The sequence below is a fragment of the Pocillopora verrucosa genome, chromosome 4 (assembly GCF_036669915.1).
Source record: "Pocillopora verrucosa isolate sample1 chromosome 4, ASM3666991v2, whole genome shotgun sequence".
NCBI classification, from domain to species: domain Eukaryota; kingdom Metazoa; phylum Cnidaria; class Anthozoa; order Scleractinia; family Pocilloporidae; genus Pocillopora; species Pocillopora verrucosa.
In genome coordinates this window covers 15,944,972-15,961,194 of record NC_089315.1, presented here as the reverse complement: position 1 = coordinate 15,961,194, position 16,223 = coordinate 15,944,972, and the positions used below count along the sequence as shown (strand labels likewise).

The 16,223-nt window shown below is 40.8% G+C and overlaps 1 protein-coding gene across 2 annotated transcripts; it reads right to left on the bottom strand.

The window, feature by feature from the left end:
• Positions 1-1,244: 1,244 nt before the first annotated feature.
• On the bottom strand, positions 1,245-15,879 carry LOC131796177 (tetratricopeptide repeat protein 28-like). Of its 2 annotated transcripts, none has more exons than XM_059113799.2 (3): positions 15,663-15,879; positions 4,192-7,262; positions 1,245-3,433 (listed from the first exon to the last, which is right to left on the bottom strand). In XM_059113799.2, exon 2 carries the CDS (start codon positions 7,246-7,248, stop codon positions 4,195-4,197), a length of 3,054 nt encoding a protein of 1,017 aa, XP_058969782.2. In that variant the 5' UTR covers positions 7,249-7,262; positions 15,663-15,879; the 3' UTR covers positions 1,245-3,433; positions 4,192-4,194. The 2 variants fall into 2 exon arrangements, with proteins under 2 accessions (XP_058969782.2, XP_066021119.1); XM_066165022.1 differs by lacking the exon at positions 15,663-15,879 and adding an exon at positions 12,710-12,866.
• Between the last annotated feature and the right edge of the window lie 344 nt (positions 15,880-16,223).

Genomic DNA, 16,223 nt, shown 5'->3' with positions numbered 1-16,223 from the left:
CACTTTTGCGCCACATTTCCCACGTAAGTACCATCAAACAGCAGATAAGATAAAATGAAAGATACAAGATGTCTAAAATGCCATTTTTTGCTCCTCCAGTGGCATCAGAATAGGCAGTTCTTCCCACCTTCCACTTGCACTGCAACTCAAAAAGGCCGCCATATTGTGTTTACTTCTTACTAGATCCCAATGTTTTTCGTTTGTGACGCAATTGCGTTATGCCCCACGCGCAAATACGCGGCAAAGCGCGCGTAGACTTTTCCACTGTTGATTGCTTTCCCGAGCTCCTGTAATTTTCGATTTTTGAGGAACTTCGTCCGGAGCAAATAAAACAAAGTCTTTTTGAGTTTGAGCACCTAGGTATCCTGAGCAATTTAGTTTTTTAGCCTTTCGTTCCTCATTTTAGCTCTTAGGGTAGAAACAGTTGTAGAGGTCCTGTAGAAAGCACAGGAGAGCACCCCTTCTGTAAATTTGAACTTAATCGAGTGTGAAAAACATCTGAGTCATCCCGCCGTCATGAATCAACGGTCTAGATGCATCATGCATGTCAAGCCAGACTAAGACTGAGTTATCAAACCGATTATTGATAGTGAAATCAATAACGAATGTTATAAGATCCTAAATTAATAACCTCGGAATTCGTCCAATTTGGCGCTATTTCTCAGAGCAGGAAGATGTTTCAGTTTTTGATGGGTTTACCTACAGTTTTACCTGCACAATAAACCATACATTTGTGACTAGTCAGAGTGCACTTTGTGTCTAATACCCCATTCACACCAAAGATTAAACATATTTTTATGCTGTTTTACTGAAATACGGTTATAAATTGATTTGCTGCTTAATTCCTCGGTATTTGAAAGCAACGAATTGAGGGACGTTTAAAGTCGATGTCATTTAAAATTCTGTTTGTTCCATATTCTCGATACTTTTTGCCTATCAAGTTTTTTTTCAAGCGTTACTTTGAAAACCCTTGCTTCCAGCTACCGCAAAATTTACCGTGAACCGATGAAATTACGCGCGTGATTGGTGCCAGTTAGGCCTGTCCCGACTTTGATCATAAAATTCTGGAAAGTTGCTCACTGGAATGCCAAAAAATTGCTTAAAACTTGCGAAAAACCCAAAAACTTGTTACTAAATTTCTTGATATTGTTATATAAAACATGTTATATGTAATTAGTTATTTCGCTTTTATCATCTTTTAGTGAGGCCGCAATGTCCAAGATGTCCAAGCTCAACTCGCAGGATGACAAGTGCGGTAATTGTTTTATTCTAAACATTATCAACATATAAGCTTTGTCTTTAATGAATGAAGGCCTTGTGACCCTTTCACTTCATTTATTAGTAACGTAACTTCTGATGTTTATTTCTGGTGATAGGGAGAGAATTGGAGAAACTATCAGCTAGAGGGTGTTCTCTCGATATGATAATAAAGTCCCTGAAAGGGAGAATTCTAAAGGAGTTTAGGAGTTCAACCTTTATAAACAATAACTTATTAATTAGCCTTGTTTCTCTCTCCCTCTTTCAGGTTTCCTTGATGAGACTAAACTGAATTAAATTTATATTATTTTTAAGGGTGGGGTTGGAATACCAGTTAGTAATATTCCGTAATGAGCACAAGTCAATGAAGTGACGCATGAAATGAAAATATAAAAGTAGTAACAAAACCAGCAAAATTTTAAAATAAAATTGCATTTCACTAATTGGAATACATTGTAAGACACTGGCGTTTAGTCGTACGTTACAACACATAGTTGCCTGAAGTAGACCTGAAGATCAAACTGTAAATATACACTTCTCCATTTGAAAACTTACTTATACTGTTTGAGTTTTGCTACTGATAAATTTTAGATCCGTGCATTCTTAGAGAAATTCTGAACTTTATTGTAAGGCATTGCTGGATCTACATCTTTTATGTATACTAAGCGGATTTTATTACAGTCTTTTGTTTCTATTTGAAGTCAATTCAGTTTGGTGTCTATTTTACTATGATTGACAGGAATCTGTTGAATAAATTGGTAGATTAATTTTAATGGATACACTTTGCATGATGAGTCCTTTTTGAAAATTATAATCAGAATTGACATCCATTTTCATTTACAGTTTCTGTATATGGCTAATTGCAGTGCTCGAAGGATAAACTTGTTTTAAAACCAATATTGCTCGTGTTGCAGTATACTTAAAACGAGGCCGCCAAGACAAGGGAAACAAACCATAACATTATTTGAAGGGCCAACCTCATTTCAAAGATCTCTCTCTCCTTCTCGCCTTCTGGAGCGAAAGAGAAAGAGAGAAAGAGAGAGAGTGGGCGAGTAGAAGAGGAACTCTGGGAAAGAGGTTGTTGAGCTATAGCCCACGTTCAATATCGTTCGCGCGCGGTCTGGGAGGCCGAGCCAAGTATACCTGAACCTCAAGTAGTTATCTGAATGTCACGCGTTGATAGCTTTTAAAAGTTTTTCACTCAGTGCGGAGTCATCTATTCTATCCAAATGCCACTAATCAATAGTCAACATGAAATGAAAGGAAATGTTGTTTGCACCGTTTTTGTTTCCGTTTTGGAATCTTGAACTCTTGATATGTACGCCATATTGGATTTTCTCTTATCTAGTTTCCAGTGTTTTTCATACGTAAATCAAATGCGTCACGCAACAAGCAAAATTTGCGCGGCAACACTCGAGCAATTTATGAGCATCACTACTAGTACTATCTACGGACGAAATCCTAAGGCGTTATTACGCGTATTGATTAAAGGAGGATGCCCGTTTTGTTAACAATCAAGAGAGAATTATGTAACCGATGGTTATGCATCAATTATGCATCAATCAATTCAAAGCTTCAAATCCCCCTCCCCCACTGGACACCCTCCGAGAATTTGAACTATAGAAGATCGGTTCGCTGAACCATTCACCTCTCGGGGCCAAAATCATGTTCACATGCTTAACGTAAGGACCAGATTTGATGGTCAATTTTATTATTTTATTGTACAAGGCAAAATCAGCGACCGTGGCTTTCTATTCATCGACTCAGCTTTAACACTTAGACATTGTGGACCTTTTCTTCTGAGCCATTTGCTCGTAAAGATGAAGTCTTCGCCTTAAAACACCTCCATGTTGAAAGATTCCGGCTCAAATTCCCCACCCCCTGGGCACAGATGACAGTCAAATGCTCAGGGAGAGGGGAAAGGGGGTGTTGAAGCTTCGTATTGATCAGCGTAATATTCGATTTCCCTTTTTTATTAGGGGGGGTTTCCATACCCTGGACGACTGCTACCATGACCATGCTCGAGAGCTTCATTTGATATCTGCTCGGATACGTAGTCACTGATTTCCTCGCTTCGACTTCGTGAAACTTGTTGGACTTGCAGGAAGCAGATTTCTGGTCACCAATAAACAATCAAGAAAGCATGAAGATATTCCTCAATGTGCTCTCACCTTACCTGAAAAACAGCAAAAGTTAATGTGTACATAGCATGACATGTTCTTTGAAAATCGAGTCCTAAAAAAGCCCCAGTCACATGTGGCCGCACTAAACCTTTTAAGGGCAAACAGACAAAACAGGTAGCGGTTTTATTAAGAGATACTCGAGTTCATGTTCCTCCTCTTACATGAGCAGTACAAAAGCAGACAAAAAAATTAAAAATAAACAGATTTTGAACTGTGAACTAGGAAAATACTGTGATTCAGATGAAATGGGAATTATTTTCAGAAAAAAAAAGAAACAAAACAATCTATAATAAAAACTGTTACCGCAAGAAAGAAAAAAAGCAATCTAGAGGTCAGCAACAAAGGGAAAAATTCAACTCAGAACGTATTGGGTGACATTACAAATTGGCCGGCCTGGATTTAGATGCACGCAGAGTGGCCAAGAGGTCAGAACTTCAGGGCCTGAAGATACCAAGTTTGAGGCCTAGGTTACTCTTACACAAATCCAACTTTGTTATGAATAAATGGGGTAAGTTTCTAAAGAAACTGTGGTGCAGCGTCGGTGCGAGAGTATAACGGGGTAATTTTGTATCATCAACTGAGTTGATAACGTAAATTTGCCACCATGAAGAGTTTAAAAGCTGACATTTCGAGCGTTAGCCCTTCGTCAGAGCGAAAGAAAGTTCAATTTTGCTATGCTTCGGATCATTAGCTGTAAAACCTACAGAAGGAAAAACAGCGTAGATACTTAACTTCTTTCGAAATTACTTACTCCTTAAAAGGTGAGAGTTACATCGTCACCAAGTAACACAAATGGAGCCCAATGCTTCTCATCGCTGTACAGCTCTGACTCTCGCATCTTCCTCATGGTCTGGTGAAGAGATTCACTTGCACTGAGTTTCTCGCGGATCAAGGACTTGTAGAATATGTTCATAAATGTCTTAGTAGCTCCATCATCGACAGCCCACAATGACATCAGAACTGAACGTGCACCGGATCCAAGAAAAGCGCGAGCGATCCCAACAACTCCTTCGGCTATGGAAGTCTTCCCACTAGCACTATGACAACAGCTGAGTACCACCAGCTTGGCTCTGATCCCAACCTGAGCAATGTCGTTCATTGTTAGCAAGACGTCTTCTTTCATAGGAACTCCAACCACAGACCTGTTGGGAGCAAGAGCTATTTCCCCGGCGGGTTTATCACCATGGGCAGCAATGTGCACTAAGCTCACTTCTTGGATTCTCCTCAGGACTTCCTCCTTTGTGGCCTCCTCTCCTATCAAACAGCGCACTCCCACCAACCTTGAAACCATCTGCGCTTCTTCTCTGGCTTTAGGCAATGGATCTAGAGTCTTTACACTTCCATTTATCTCTACAAGGCTAATCGCTGGATCTCCGACGATCAAAGCTCCACTTTGAGAGTGGTAACTGGCTGCCGAGTCGTGAATGAGCTTCAGTGTCGTTAGTGACGGGATGAGGCGGACCCTCACAGTTTCAGAAAGGTACTTTCCATTTTCATCCTTTAACGAGGCAAATGGTGTCAAGAAAAAGCTAGGTTCTGGGGATATGATGATCTCCGGGCTGTCTATGAGATCAAAAATAGGAGCAATCAAGGCAGCGTACGACTTGACCATGTAAGAAAGGCTAATGTAAGATCTGCTTCCGATTTTTTTCATTTGCATTTTCACGGAACCTTTGTTTGGTTTTATCTTTTGTTCTCGTGAAGCCAATACATCATTTTCATACAGCGAGGCCAATGAACGATCCTCACATTGCAGGTCATCCAAAGTTGACGAAGAAGTATCCATTCCTAGCTCTTCAGTGGCACTACTTTCTTTTGATAGCTCCGTTTCCAAGTCTACATTGACCTGTTTGAATTTTACATTTCCTCCTGTGTCGACAAACCACAAGGAGAATCTTTTCATTTTCAACGTTGCTATGAAGAGAAAGTTCTTTTTTTGTTCTTTTAAGAAGCTCCGAAGGGCATTTGGAGTTAACTCATTTTGAATAGGATTCCTGCTGATTCCGTAATTCTTCGAAATAAGATCAACCAGGGCACGACTTCGTCCGACCTCTAGAGTGAAAAGGGCTTGGTCGAAATTCCTCTCGCAAAGAAGAAGCCACGAAAGAGATTTGTAGCAAGAAAGGTTCTGATTATCCAATAAAATCTTGTTTGTTTCATCTCTAAGGGAAGAACGAGTACTTTGGTGGATTTTCATTCCTTCACGGAAGGTTTCTGTCGCCTTCGAAAGGTTTCCCTGAGAGGAATATGCTTTGCCTAAGATATGTAGAACATCGATTTGCGACTGATCTTTGATTCCAATTTCCTTCTTCATTTCAAGCGCTTTGCTCTGATACCAGATTGCTTTCTCGTTCTGACTTTGAGCGAAATACACACAACCGAGGACAATATAACAAGACACTTCGCTTTCTTTATCACCTATCTCCTTAGCGATTTTCAGTGCTTTTTCAGCATACTCAATGGCTTGTTCATATTTTCCAAGAGAAAAATTCGTGGACCCCATGGAGCCTAATGCTATTGTCTCTACTTGTATGTGTTGGGTTTCTCTACTGATTTTTAGAGCTCTCTCTGAGTAATCGTGTGCTTCCTGGTATTGGCCAGCAGACTTACATACACTACTGATGTAACAAAGTGTCGTAGCTAGGAACGATTTGTTTCCAGTCCTTTGGTGAATAGTTATAGCCTTTTTTAAATATGTCTTGGCTTCTTCATATTCACCAAGATAAAGAGGCAGTTCATAGGCATTGCTTAAGCAAATTCCTAGGTGTTCGATATCCCCTATTTCTTCGCACATGTCAATAGCTTTTTTATGATAATGATCTGCTTTCTCGTAATCACCGAGGGATATATAGTGATTTGCAAGGTCACTGAGAACTGCAGCTGTTTTGACACCGGTCTCTTGGTTGATTTGTAGGGCTCTTTTGTGGTATTCGATGGCTTTTTGAAGCTGACCTAGGAGCCTATGAACCTTTCCAATGAAGTAGAGATTCATTCCCTCTAGCACCTTGTCTTTGACTTCTAAACTAATGTCATAGCTTTTTTCATAATATTCCAATGCCTTTTCATAGTCACCACGGGCCTCATAGACTCCACCAATGTTGTTATAGGACGTTCCTTCTACTCTTCTACATCCAAGTCTTCTACGAATTTCGAGTGCTTTTTCATGGAAGTTAAGTGCTTCATCAAGTTTAGACAGATAGTTATGATGCAAAACTCCTAGGTTGTTGAGGCTTGCTGCTTGTTCTATCTCATTTCCTGCTCTAATGCTTATCTCAAGAGCTTTCTCATAATAGCTTTTAGCTTCCTTACATTCTCCACGAGAATGTTTGACCTCACCGATGTTGTTGTACACTCTTGCTTGGAGCTCTTGTCTCATGTCATTTGAGTATATTTCGTGAATACCACTGAGAACCTTTTCATAATGTTCCATGGCTCTTTCATACTGACAAGCAATGTGGAGCGATCTGCCCAAGCGGCAATGACACCATGCCTCATCTGGTTTGGAACCAATTTGACTGAAAAGGGTCAGCGCTTTCCCAAAGCATTTTATTGATTCCTTAACTTGACCGAGGTCATAACATATCTTTCCCCGTTCGTAAAAGAAGAGTCCTCCCTTTGCAACTTTTTCTCGTATCACTCGTTCAATTAGAGTCATCACTGGGGAAGTCTTCGTCTTTGATACAGAATTCCAAAGCGCAAGGCATTCCAAATAAAAGTCAATGGATTCAGTCCAGTGATTTGTGTTGCTTAGGAATACCGCCACAGCATACCCAATGAAGAAAGCTAATTGCGGCATTATTTTGTCCATCTTTTTGCTTCACCCTAACAAATAAATAAAGAGAAAAACAAAAGCAAAAAATCATTTGCAATGGGGCAAACTAAGGATGTCCCTCTTTCCCAAACTAACCAGCAAATAGTAATCACCAACGCTCGTCAAACATGAACCTGGCAATGACCCACGTGATCAACGAACTTTTGGTAAGTGATTTTAAGCTTAATGATCCCTCTCAATCATCAGAGTCAGGCAAAGATCTGCGGCTAATATTCTTGTGGGAAACTTTGATTTTTCCTCTTTCTCACGCTTGCGACCAAACGAGGAGCTTCTCTGCTAATTTCATTTTTGTCCTCCGGTCAAAAGACCTCGTCTTCTCATAAATGTGGAAAGCACTTTGATAGAAGGGAATTCACAACCGAGTTTTGTTTCTATCCCGGATCCTTCAAACAACCTGCCTTTCAAACAACCTGCCCCAGACGATTGCCCTACTTTTCTGTCCCCATATTTTTTTAAGCTCTTAAGGGCCGGGTCGCACTAAACCTTTTTTTTTTTTCTCTTTTAGGTGAAAAATCTGTCAAGAAGTAATGTAAAAGTGCGACCCCCAATTTGAAAAACTTGCCAAATTTTTGCAGATCACCAACTTTTCGCCAAACTGTTGTCCTGCCTGAGAGGCGAGTTTTACTAATGGTCCTGGGTCGTGGGTACAAGTAGTGGGTCGTGGGTGTGGGTGTGGGTGTAGGTGTGGGTGTAGGTGTAAGTGTTGGTGTGGGTGTAGGTGTGGGTGTAGGTGTAAGTGTAGGTGTGGGTGTAGGTGTGGGTGTAGGTGTGGGTGTAGGTGTGGGTGTAGGTGTGGGTGTAGGTGTGGGTGTAGGTGTGGGTGTAAGTGTAGGTGTAGGCGAGGGTGTAGGTGTGGGTGTGGGTGTAGGTGTAAGTGTAGGTGTGGGTGTAGGTGTGGGTGTAGGTGTGGGTGTAGGTGTGGGTGTAAGTGTAGGTGTAGGCGAGGGTGTAGGTATGGGTGTGGGTGTAGGTGTAAGTGTAGGTGTGGGTGTAGGTGTGGGTGTAGGTGTAAGTGTAGGTGTAGGTGTGGGTGTAGGTGTGGGTGTAGGTGTAAGTGTAGGTGTAAGTGTAGGTGTGGGTGTAGGTGTAAGTGTAGGTGTAAGTGTAGGTGTGGGTGTAGGTGTGGGTGTAGGTGTAGGTGTAAGTGTAGGTGTGGGTGCAGGTGTGGGTGTAGGTGTAAGTGTAGGTGTGGGTGTAAGTGTAAGTATAGGTGTAGGTGTGGGTGCAGGTGTGGGTGTAGGTGTAAGTGTAGGTGTGGGTGTAGGTGTGGGTGTAGGTGTAGGTGTAGGTGTAAGTGTAGGTGTGGGTGTAGGTGTGGGTGTAGGTGTAAGTGTAGGTGTGGGTGTAAGTGTAGGTGTAAGTGTAGATGAGGGTGTAGGTGTGGGTGTAGGTGTAAGTGTAGGTGTGGGTGTAGGTGTGGGTGTAGGTGTGGGTGTAGGTGTAAGTGTAGGTGTGGGTGTAGGTGTGGGTGCAGGTGTGGGTGTAGGTGTAAGTGTAGGTGTGGGTGTAGGTGTGGGTGTAGGTGTAGGTGTAAGTGTAGGTGTGGGTGTAGGTGTGGGTGTAGGTGTAAGTGTAGGTGTGGGTGTAAGTGTAGGTGTAAGTGTAGATGAGGGTGTAGGTGTGGGTGTAGGTGTAAGTGTAGGAGTGGGTGTAAGTGTGGGTGCAGGTGTGGGTGTAGGTGTGGGTGTAAGTGTAGGTGTGGGTGTAGGTGTGGGTGTAGGTGTGGGTGTAGGTGTAAGTGTAGGTGTGGGTGTAGGTGTGGGTGTAGGTGTGGGTGTAGGTGTGGGTGTAGGTGTAAGTGTAGGTGTGGGTGTAGGTGTGGGTGTAGGTGTAAGTGTAGGCGTGGGTGTAGGTGTGGGTGTAGGTGTAAGTGTAGGTGTGGGTGTAGGTGTGGGTGTAGGTGTAAGTGTAGGCGTGGGTGTAGGTGTAAGTGTAGGTGTAAGTGTAGGTGTGGGTGTTGGTGTGGGTGTAGGTGCGGGTATAAGTCGTGTCGGTAATAGTTCACAGTTAATGGTTGATAGTTATGTTTAATAATGATAATATAAATAGTACTACTAATAATAATTAATTATTGTTAAGTACTGATTTTTTGGTAAAAATTAGTTTTATAAATTATGTATTACTTATATGTAGGTGAATCAATAAAATAATAATCTCACCGAGCTGATGAGATGATATTTAAACAATAATATTTTACAGTTGACAGGAGCCAGGAGCCAGGAACCGGGGGCCAAGAGCTAGGGGCCAGGAGCCAGGGGCCAGGAGCCAGGGGCCAGGAGCCAGGGGCCAGGAGCCAGGGGCCAGGAGCCAGGGGCCAGGAGCCTATTACTGGCTTCTGACAGTTGGTGAAGGGTCGTTTAATTTGTATACATTACGTCATGTTAATTAAGTCAACTTAGACCATAATTGAAGTGGTAAAGGGGGGGGTCTTAGATCACTTTTCACGGCCATTCACGTTTCACGCAATATGAAATGGTCATTTCATGATACGAAGATAAAAGGTGTTTAATTACCTGTTAAAATAAAGAGACCTAGGGCCCAGAATGATGATTAGCTAATCACAGTCATGTTTCTACACGTGATCTTGTTTTGAGACGCTTACTGGATAGTTTTTTTTGAAGGAAGAGAAACAACAACGGTTCAAGTCACGTTTCGCAAAAAAAAAAACAAGTCGTCTCGCAATTTCCAGAAAAAAAAAGCGATTTACCGTTCACGGCTATGTAACCAAATCACGTTTCACGAAAAAAAAACCGTTCCCACCTACAATAGCAATAACTAATTATTAGTAGAAGTACTATTAATAATATTATTGATAAATATGAACTATAACCATTGGACACGACTTGTACCCACACCCACGACCCACGACTTGTACTAGGAGCCCATTACTTGGAGCGTTCAACTCCCACACTGGCCTAGATCGACCTGATGTCACGGCATTTTCACGACCGGTTTATTTTTAGACTATCTTTTCGCGGGAAATAGGCTACTCGTATTGTTATACTTTAGTAACCCATCTATTTAACCCTTTAACTCCCAGGAATGACCAAGACAGAATTTCTCCTAACAATATCAATACAATATCAAGCAGACAAGTGATGAGAATAGAGAAAAATATCAATTAGGGGATTATTAGTTGATCCAAAACCAAATTCTTCTAGCTAACATCATGAGAATTAAATGGCAGACAGTAAGGAGAATTACTAATTAGATCTTGGGAGTAAAAGGGTTTGGGGCAAAATAAAAGCCGTCCGTCTTTCCCAAAGTAATCAGCAAATAGTACTCAGCGACGTTCGTCAAACATGAACCTGGCAATGACCCACGTGGTCAACGAACTTTTGGTAAGTGATTTTAAGCTTAATGATCCCTCTCAATCATCGGAGTCAGGCAAAGATCTGCGGCTAATATTCTCATGGGAAACTTAGATTTTTCCTTTTTCTCACACTCGCGACCAAACGAGTAGCTTCTCTGTTTCTTTAGACAGTTTTGTTTATTAATTTTATTTTTGTCCTCAGGTCAAGAGACCTATCTTCTCATGAATTTGGAAAGCACCCTGATGGAAGGGAATTCAAAACCGAGTTTTGTTTCCATCGTGGATCAGTGTCAACTGCCCTCCAAACATCCCCCAGACGGTTGCTTTTCTTTTCTGTCCCCATATTTTTTTAGGCCCCTAAGGCCCTGGTCGTGCTAGAGCTTTTTTATTTTTTTGTTAAGGTGAAAAATCTGTCAACAAGTAGCGTAAAATGAGTGCGACCCCCAATTTGAAAACCTTGCCAAATTATTGCGGATCACCAAATTTTCGCCAAACTTCAAGAATGTCCTGCCTGGGAGGCCACCAAATTTTGGAAAAACAAACAATCATGTTTTTTTAACCGCTTAGCTGTCATGTTGTGCAAGACGTGTCGGTATAAAATTTCAGTGGGAAAAATATTTAGTACGCTAGTCTAGTTTGGCGCGCGATGGCAGGACTTTCCTTATCCATTTGACCCTTTCTCTTTCGGAGGAAACGAGGCATTTGGGCACCGCTTCTATTCAAATGCTTGTGACTTGTAGCAATTTGGAAAACGGATAACTTCAACGTAAAATTTTAGCTAGCCCTCTTTCCACCGCAATTATCGAAGCCAGGACAAATATCGCAAACGTCAACCAAAACGCAAAAGATCAGCGCAAAACATGTCCGTTCCTGCGTTGTACTGATTCAACGAGATGGGTTTGTGATTGACTTATGAATCAATCAGCGAATGTTTGGTCAGAGAACACTAGCTTGATGCGACCGCCGCCAAAATTTGGAAAATGCGGAAAGTTTGCCAAGTTTTGACGCGTGAAAAATTAGAAATATATTTGAATTCGCTCTTATACGACCCGGCCCCATTTAACAGGCTCGATTTCCACCGTTTTCACGTGTCCGGTCTTCGATCTTCCAGAGGAGGAACCTTTGGGGCTGAACGCAGGCTCATTTCCCCAACAGTGGCTGGTAATCGAACCTAATTTTTAAGGTCATCCATTTTTTATGAGATCTGACAGAAAAGTCTTATTTCTATTAAAATTTTGACGTCTGATTTATTAACGGAAACACGCACAGACCCAAAACTGAGGCAGATTGTTGACTGTTCAATATTCTCCAAAACCTTGATATCTTGAATTTAGGCTTTTAGTGACTTAGATCTTCGTTTTTACCACGGTGTGGCAGTGAAATTTAAGAGCCTCCATCAGACTCGAGTCATTCGAGAAGTCGATGAAAAGTTCTTCACGAGGTCAGTATAATGAAGCATGAAAACTGCCAACTGCACACAGGTCGGGTACCAAAACAGGTTAATCCTTTAGCCCCTAAGAGTGATAAGCATCTAATTTCTCCTTACTATGTCAGCTCTTAATCAAACGTGAAAGTCATGAGGAAAGAGAAGATGATTACCAACTTGAGCAGCTCTTGAACAAATTAAACAAATTCTCATTGTTGGCCGCTTTGGGAGTGTATAGAGAACAGTATGGAGAATATTTATACTGATATTAGGGTGTAAAGGGTTAACACCGCCCAGACAGAGAAAAAAGACACTTTCTTTTAATGGATCTTCAATAAGAGGAATGTTCCTCGCTCATTTCTGGAAACGAGTTTTTTAAGCGAACTGATATGAATACACTCACTTATAAACATCGCATCTTGTCTTCAAAGACATTTACAAATGTTTCCACTTCGATCGCAAGTTAGTAGTACATGTAAAGACCCGTTGATATATGATACCGAGACAAATATGTGGTTCTGGACCACATGCAAACACAAATCAGTTTAGTAATCCAGTCTTTTTCTTCGTACTTCAGCAATAAACCAATCGAAGTTAACTTTTTCAGTTTTTTTTAAGTGCAACCCAACTCTTTCTCTCATTCAAACGTAATTTACCAACAACCTCCACAATATATTCACTTGTGAAAGTCAACTCACCTTATCAAAGATGTCACTCTTTCCAATTAAACCTCTCAAACTATAACACTCAGAATCAGTCAAGCAGCTTTCATAAAATAAAGACGTTTTCAGCCATTTCGACGCTTTGTTACGATATGGAAGCCTTTGGTTGATGGTGATAGAGGAATTGGTAGTGTTGCGAATTAAAAACCTTATCGTTATGGTAGATGAAACCAAGTCATGTGAACGGAAACTGTCTGACATCATTTCGTCTTTGTTTAGCGTGACCTCTGGAAATCCTGATTATGGTAATCAGCATTAACTTTGAATTAGTTGTAAAGATCACGCCAACCACGGAAGCTTTGATAGTGATCTCTCCGATATAATGATAGAAAGCACGAGGGAAGATTGCAGGAAATGTAGCATCTAAAACAGAATTGTGGAGACCGCTAAGGTCTGCTAAGCTTTTAGTTGCAGAAGTCACATTTAATTTATACGATTGTGTTTTCGTTGTGTGACTAAAACAAATGATGTGACCGAACTGTCGTTTTCCAACCTCTTGAATAACATGAAAAGTAAATCCTCTTTCGGAAGAGGCAAAAATTTCCGGGTGTAAAGAAGGAAGAACAAGAACAAAACCATCGTTTATCCAAGTGGCATGTATATTTTAACCATTCGCAATTTTAGTTGAAGAAATTTGTAAAAGGAGAGTTTATCTGCAATGAGTAGGATCTATATAGGATCAAAATTTAATCTAATAGAGGATAGAGAGGAATTTGAAAGCCTGGGCATGGATTAGATACAAGCACGACATTATGTTACCAGAGCCTCCTCATGTATGATAAATAACGCGTATGATTTCAGCCCAAATTGCACTCCACTCAGTTCAATTACCATTATTAATGATCCCTCTCAATCATCGGAGTCAGGCAAAGATCTGCGGCTAATATTCTCATGGGAAACTTAGATTTTTCCTTTTTCTCACACTCGCGACCAAACGAGTAGCTTCTCTGTTTCTTTGGACAGTTTTGTTTATTAATTTTATTTTTGTCCTCAGGTCAAGAGACCTCATCTTCTCTTGAATTTGGAAAGCACCCTGATGGAAGCGAATTCAAAACCGAGTGTTGTTTCCATCGTGGATCAGTGTCAACTGCCCTCCAAACATCCCCCAGACGGTTGCCTTTCTTTTCCGTCCCCATATTTTTTTAGGCCCCTAAGGCCCTGGTCGTGCTAGAGCTTTTTTTTATTTTTTTCTTTAGGTGAAAAATCTGTCAACAAGTAGTGTAAAATGAGTACGACCCCCAATTTGAAAACCTTGCCAAATTATTGCGGATCACCAAATTTTCGCCAAACTTCAAGGACCCGATGTCCTGCCTGGGAGGCTACCAAATTTTGGAAAAACAAACAATCATGTTTTTTTAACCGCTTAGCTGTCATGTTGTGAAAGACGTGTCGGTATAAAATTTCAATGGGAAAAATATTTAGTACGCTAGTCTAGTTTGGCGCGCGATGCCAGGACTTTCCTTATCCATTTGACCCTTTCTCTTTCGGAGGAAACGAGGCATTTGGGCACCGCTTCTATTCAAATGCTTGTGACTTGTAGCAATTTGGAAAACGGATAACTTCAACGTAAAATTTTAGCTAGCCCTCTTTCCATCGCAATTATCGAAGCCAGAACAAATAGCGCAAACGTCAACCAAAACGCAAAAGATCAGCGCAAAACATGTCCGTTCCTGCGTTGTACTGATTCAACGAGATGGGTTTGTGATTGATTTATGAATCAATCAGCGAAGGTTTGGTCAGAGAACACTAGCTTGATGCGACTACCGCCAAAATTTGGAAAATGCGGAAAGTTTGCCAAGTTTTGACGCGTGAAAAATTAGAAATATATTTGAATTCGCTCTTATACGACCCGGCCCCATTTAACAGGCTCGATTTCCACCGTTTTCACGTGTCCGGTCTTCGATCTTCCAAAGGAGGAACTTTTGGGGCTGAACGCAGGCTCATTTCCCCAACAGTGGCTGGTAATCGAACCTAATTTTAAAGGTCATCCATTTTTTATGAGATCTGACAGAAAAGTCTTATTTCTATTAAAATTTTGACGTCTGATTTATTAACGGAAACACGCACAGACCCAAAACTGAGGCAGATTGTTGACTGTTCAATATTCTCCAAAACCTTGATATCTTGAATTTAGGCTTTTAGTGACTTAGATCTTCGTTTTTACCACGGTGTGGCAGTGAAATTTAAGAGCCTCCATCAGACTCGAGTCATTCGGAGAAGTCGATGAAAAGTTCTTCACGAGGTCAGTATAATGAAGCATGAAAACTGCCAACTGCACACAGGTCGGGTACCAAAACAGGTTAATCCTTTAGCCCCTAAGAGTGATAAGCATCTAATTTCTCCTTACTATGTCAGCTCTTAATCAAACGTGAAAGTCATGAGGAAAGAGAAGATGATTACCAACTTGAGCAGCTCTTGAACAAATTAAACAAATTCTCATTGTTGGCCGCTTTGGGAGTGTATAGAGAAACAGTATGGAGAATATTTATACTGATATTAGGGTATAAAGGGTTAACACCGCCCAGACAGAGAAAAAAGACACTTTCTTTTAATGGATCTTCAATGAGAGGAATGTTCCTCGCTCATTTCTGGAAACGAGTTTTTTTTAAGCGAACTGATATGAATACACTTACTTATAAACATCGCTTCTTGTCTTCAAAGGCATTTACAAATGCTTCCACTTCGATCGCAAGTTAGTAGTACAAGTAAAGACCCGTTGATATATGATACCAAGACAAATATATGGTTCTGGACCACATGCAAACACAAATCAGTTCAGTAATTCATTTTTTTTCTTCGTACTTCAGCAATAAACCAATCCAAGTTAACTTTTTCAGTTTTTTTTAAAGTGCAACCCAATTCTTTCTCTCATTTAAACGTAATTTATCAACAACCTCCACAATGCATTCACTTGTGAAAGTCAACTCACCTTATCAAAGATGCCACTCTTGCCAATTAAACCTCTCAAACTATAACACTCAGAATCAGTCAAGCAGCTTTACATAAAATAAAGACGTTTTCAGCCATTTCGACGCTTTGTTACGATATGGAAGCCTTTGGTTGATGGTGATAGAGGAATTGGTAGTGTTGCGAATTAAAACCTTATCGTTATGGAAGATGAAACCAAGTCATGTGAACGGAAACTGTCTGACATCATTTCGTCTTTGTTTAGCGTGACCTCTGGAAATCCTGATTATGGTAATCAGCAATAACTTTAAATTACTTGTAAAGGTCACGCCAACCACGGAAGTTTTGATAGTGATCTCTCCGATATAATGATCGAAAGCACGAGGGAAAATTGCAGGAAATGTGGCATCTAAAACAGAATTGTGGAGACCGCTAAGGTCTGCTAAGCTTTTAGTTGCAGAAGTCACCTTTAATTTATACGATTGTGTTTTCGTTGTGTGACTAAAACAAATGATGTGACCGAACTGTCGTTTTCCAACCTCTTGAATAACATGAAAGTAAATCCTCTTTCGGAAGAGGCTAA

Excerpts from the sequence above, each read along its gene's own strand:
- LOC131796177 (XM_059113799.2), bottom strand. The coding sequence starts at position 7,248 with ATGGACAAAATAATGCCGCAATTAGCTTTCTTCATTGGGTATGCTGTG.